This window comes from Microtus ochrogaster, chromosome 21 (assembly GCF_000317375.1).
Source record: "Microtus ochrogaster isolate Prairie Vole_2 chromosome 21, MicOch1.0, whole genome shotgun sequence".
NCBI classification, from domain to species: domain Eukaryota; kingdom Metazoa; phylum Chordata; class Mammalia; order Rodentia; family Cricetidae; genus Microtus; species Microtus ochrogaster.
Genome location: NC_022022.1, coordinates 10,671,469 through 10,675,057, shown reverse-complemented (window position 1 = coordinate 10,675,057; position 3,589 = coordinate 10,671,469). Strand labels below are relative to the sequence as shown.

General features: G+C 33.6%; 1 protein-coding gene across 5 annotated transcripts in view; it reads left to right on the top strand.

The window, feature by feature from the left end:
* Sycp1 (synaptonemal complex protein 1) overlaps positions 1 to 3,589 on the top strand; it is a 90,086-nt gene that overhangs the window by 1,816 nt on the left and 84,681 nt on the right. For 3 of the 5 annotated variants that reach the window (XM_013349881.2, XM_013349878.2, XM_013349879.1), the window contains exons 2-5: positions 280 to 364; positions 532 to 575; positions 883 to 939; positions 2,234 to 2,398. In XM_013349881.2, coding sequence (XP_013205335.1) covers positions 280 to 364; positions 532 to 575; positions 883 to 939; positions 2,234 to 2,398 — 351 coding nt within the window. Of the gene's footprint in view, positions 1 to 279; positions 365 to 531; positions 576 to 882; positions 940 to 2,230; positions 2,399 to 3,589 lie in introns of all 5 variants that reach the window. The other 2 variants (XM_026784118.1, XM_013349880.2) reach the window with 2 other exon arrangements.

Below are 3,589 nucleotides of genomic sequence, written 5' to 3'. Positions count from 1 at the left end.
TCTCTCTCTCTCTCTCTCTCTCTCTCTCTCTCTCTCTCTCTCTCTCTTTCTCTGTGTAACAGTACTAGCTGTTCTGGCACTAGCTCTTGTAGACCAGGCTGGCTTCAAACTCACAGAGATCCGCCTGCCTCTGCCTCCTGTGTGTTGGTATTAAAGGTGTGCGCTACCACCACCCGGTTTACAGTGGTTTCTTTAAGTAGATATGGATACTATCTATTTGTGTATTACACTGCTAGGTATCAAAGTGGTATTGAACAGAATACTTCTTTGTATTTCTAGACTGTCAACAAATGTACAGAAAGTGATTTTGGTGTTTCATTTGCCATGTCCAGTCTTTCAAAAAATCGGGAAGACATCAGTACAGGTAGGTTTGGACAAACAATATATAAAATTTCCTAGAAACATTTTGTTACATACATTGCCAGTTATTGAAAATACAGTGTAAGTATTACATTGGTATTCTTGACATTCAACTAGGTAAAATAATATAAAACATGTTCTTGTATTTAATACCAGTTTTATTTTTTGCAGATCCTGCTTTACAAAAACTTAGCATTTTGCCAATACTTGAACAGGTTAGTGAAAGTGTGTACATACAGTCTGTTAGATTATTTGAAGAAGAAAAAAATTGGTATTTGTGGGATTAGTAGTGTTGTGCATTTAATTTTTATTACATTTATTTATGTGTATATGTATTTGTGTGTGCATGTGCATATAATATGTGTGTGGATCAGAAAACAACTTGCAGGCCTAGGGCTCAAATCATGTTATCATTGGTCAGTACCATTACTCATGGAGCCAACTTACTGGTCATGTGGTCTTGTGTATTTAACTGTCATTAGCTCTAAAAATATAATCTTATAGTAAACATTAATCTTTTAGGTTGCTAATTCTGGCAGTTGCCACTATCAGGAAGGACCAAATGACTCTGATTTTGAGGTCAGATATTTCCTTCTTATTATTAGAATTTCATTTATCATTTGAATATACCCTTTTAAGTATTAATATTTGGTTAATATTTTAAACTATATCCTTTGAAATCTTTCTTTTGGTGGTTCTGGGTACTAAATCAGCCTCATACATTTTAGGCAATTGCTCTGCATCCCCAATCCAGATATTTTTTTTCTTCTTAAAGTATTTGAAGTGTGAAGCTTTTGTATTTTCATGAATGAAAGAAACTAGTTCTTTTGGGGAAATTTAATTTTAAATAAAAAAGTTAAGACTAGAGGAGTGGAGACAGATGTAATATGTGAAAAGGCCAGCATTTACAAAAATTATCTTTTAATGAAATTGTTATCTGGATGCTTTGTTGTATTAAAAAATTTATTTGTAGGATATAGCATAGTTTTTATATGAGTTATAAAATCATTCTTATAGCATATATTCTAAATTTATGGAAATTAAATAGCCTGATAAGTGCTGTATGTCTATTGCTAAGCTTCATAGTGTCATAGAATAATAAAAATTGAATTCAGTTTGTATTTTGATAACAGGTTATCAATAAGCAAATATCAGTTTATTTTTTTAAATGAAGCTTGAGGATAACTCCATTGTAGAGCTATGTTATTAGCTTAGCATGTGAGATGCCCTGAGTTAGATCTCCAGCTCCTAAATGAAAAACCCAAATTCCTCTGGCATTTATAATATGATGTGGATAAAAAAGGCAAGAAATCTAAATAAAGCTTTAGGCTCATTGAAAATTACATATCAAATAACTTTCTATTTTTGTCATATTTTAAACATCACACTCTTTATTTATTTTTATCTTATGTGCACATTTGTCTGTGTGAGGATGTCAGATCCCCTGGAACTGGGATTTTAGACAATTGTGAGCTGCCATGTGGGTGCTGGGAGTTGAACCCAGCCAGTGCTCTTAACTTCTAATTCATCTCTCCAGCTCCTAAACAGCACACTCTTAATCCTTAAATTTTTTATTTCTCTAATCAAATATCTTAAGACAGTTAACATTTATGTTTCTTTTGGAGTGATATATTTTAGCTTTTATCCAGTCAAATTCTCTTATTGATTAAATTGTTTTTAACTTTAGCATTTTTTAATTTTAATCAGTAATTTTGTGAAGTATCATATGCTGTCTTGATAGTATGAAAGAGCTAATCCTGTTAGAGTATAAAATTGAGTACACAATTTGTTGCCATTAATATGAATTTGTGGTAGGTAATTGTAGTTGATTATATTAAAATCTTAATTAATTTTTGTAAATTCACTTAAGTAGAATTCAGAGCCAATGAGCAGACTGTATTCAAAGCTGTATAAAGAGGCTGAAAAGATCAAAAAGTGGAAAGTGAGCATAGAATCTGAACTGAAGCAGAAAGAAAATAAATTGCAAGAAAATAGAAAGATAATTGAAGCCCAGCGAAAAGCCATTCAGGAACTACAGGTATAATAAAGTTTTGAATTATAAATATTGTAAATATTATTTGAGGCAAAATAAAAGAAAAAGATAAAAATATGGCACAAGTAAATATTAGCACAGTATTGTTGGAAATAGAATATTAGTTCAAAGTAAACTGGGTTTATTTTGTTTATGTGGCAGATATTTTGAGAACAAGACTTTGAAATTTCATTAATAAAAGTTGCGGTTCAGCTTTAGGAATGAATATGGAAGCCGGGCGATGGTGGCGCATGCCTTTAATCCCAGCACTCGGGAGGCAGAGACAGGCGGATCTCTGTGAGTTCGAGACCAGCCTGGTCTACAGAGCTAGTTCCAGGACAGGCACCAAAGCTAAAGAGAAACCCTGTCTTGAAAATCCCTCCCCCCCAAAAAAAGGAATGAATATGGGACAAATTCCACAAAATATAATGAAGATGATTAAGGGAATAATTATTTTAGATAATAACCAGTTTAATGACATTAATTTAATACAAAGAGTTTAAAATTTTAAGTCCTATTATTGATGTTAATTTGATGTGATATATCAGAATGTATTTACACACAATACTTTGAAACTGTTTAGTTTTGATATGCCATAGAATGAGAAAAAAAGGTCAAGATAGAAGTAGATAATACACTTCAAAGCTATTAGAGATAATATTGTGCTAAATATTATTGAATGCTTTTACTGGTCATTCAGCACATTTAAGCTGATGAGAGTGAAAGGTTCCTTCCTCCCCTTTCTACACTTATTAGGGTGTGAATGTGTGTCTGTGTGTAGGTCAGAGGACAACTTGTGGGAGTTAGTCTTCCTCCTGTATCATGTAGGTTCTGAGGATTGAACTTAGATTGCCAGGTATGGTGGCATGTGTCCTAACTGGTTAAACCAACATCTTGTATTCCCCTTCCTTTTTCTGTTTTTCTTCTTCTTTTTTTAAACTTTTACCTTTTATTTTATATGCATTGACCTAAGACCCCCTGGACCTGGAATTACAGACAGTTGTGAGCTACCATGTGGGTGCTGGGAATTGAACCTAGGTCCTCTAGAAGACCAGTCAGAACACTTCATTTATTTATTTATTGATTTATTTATTCAAAATTTCCACCTCACCGGGCGGTGGTGGCGCACGCCTTTAATCCCAGCACTCGGGAGGCAGAGGCAGGCGGATCTCTGTGAGTTCGAGACCAGCCTGGTCT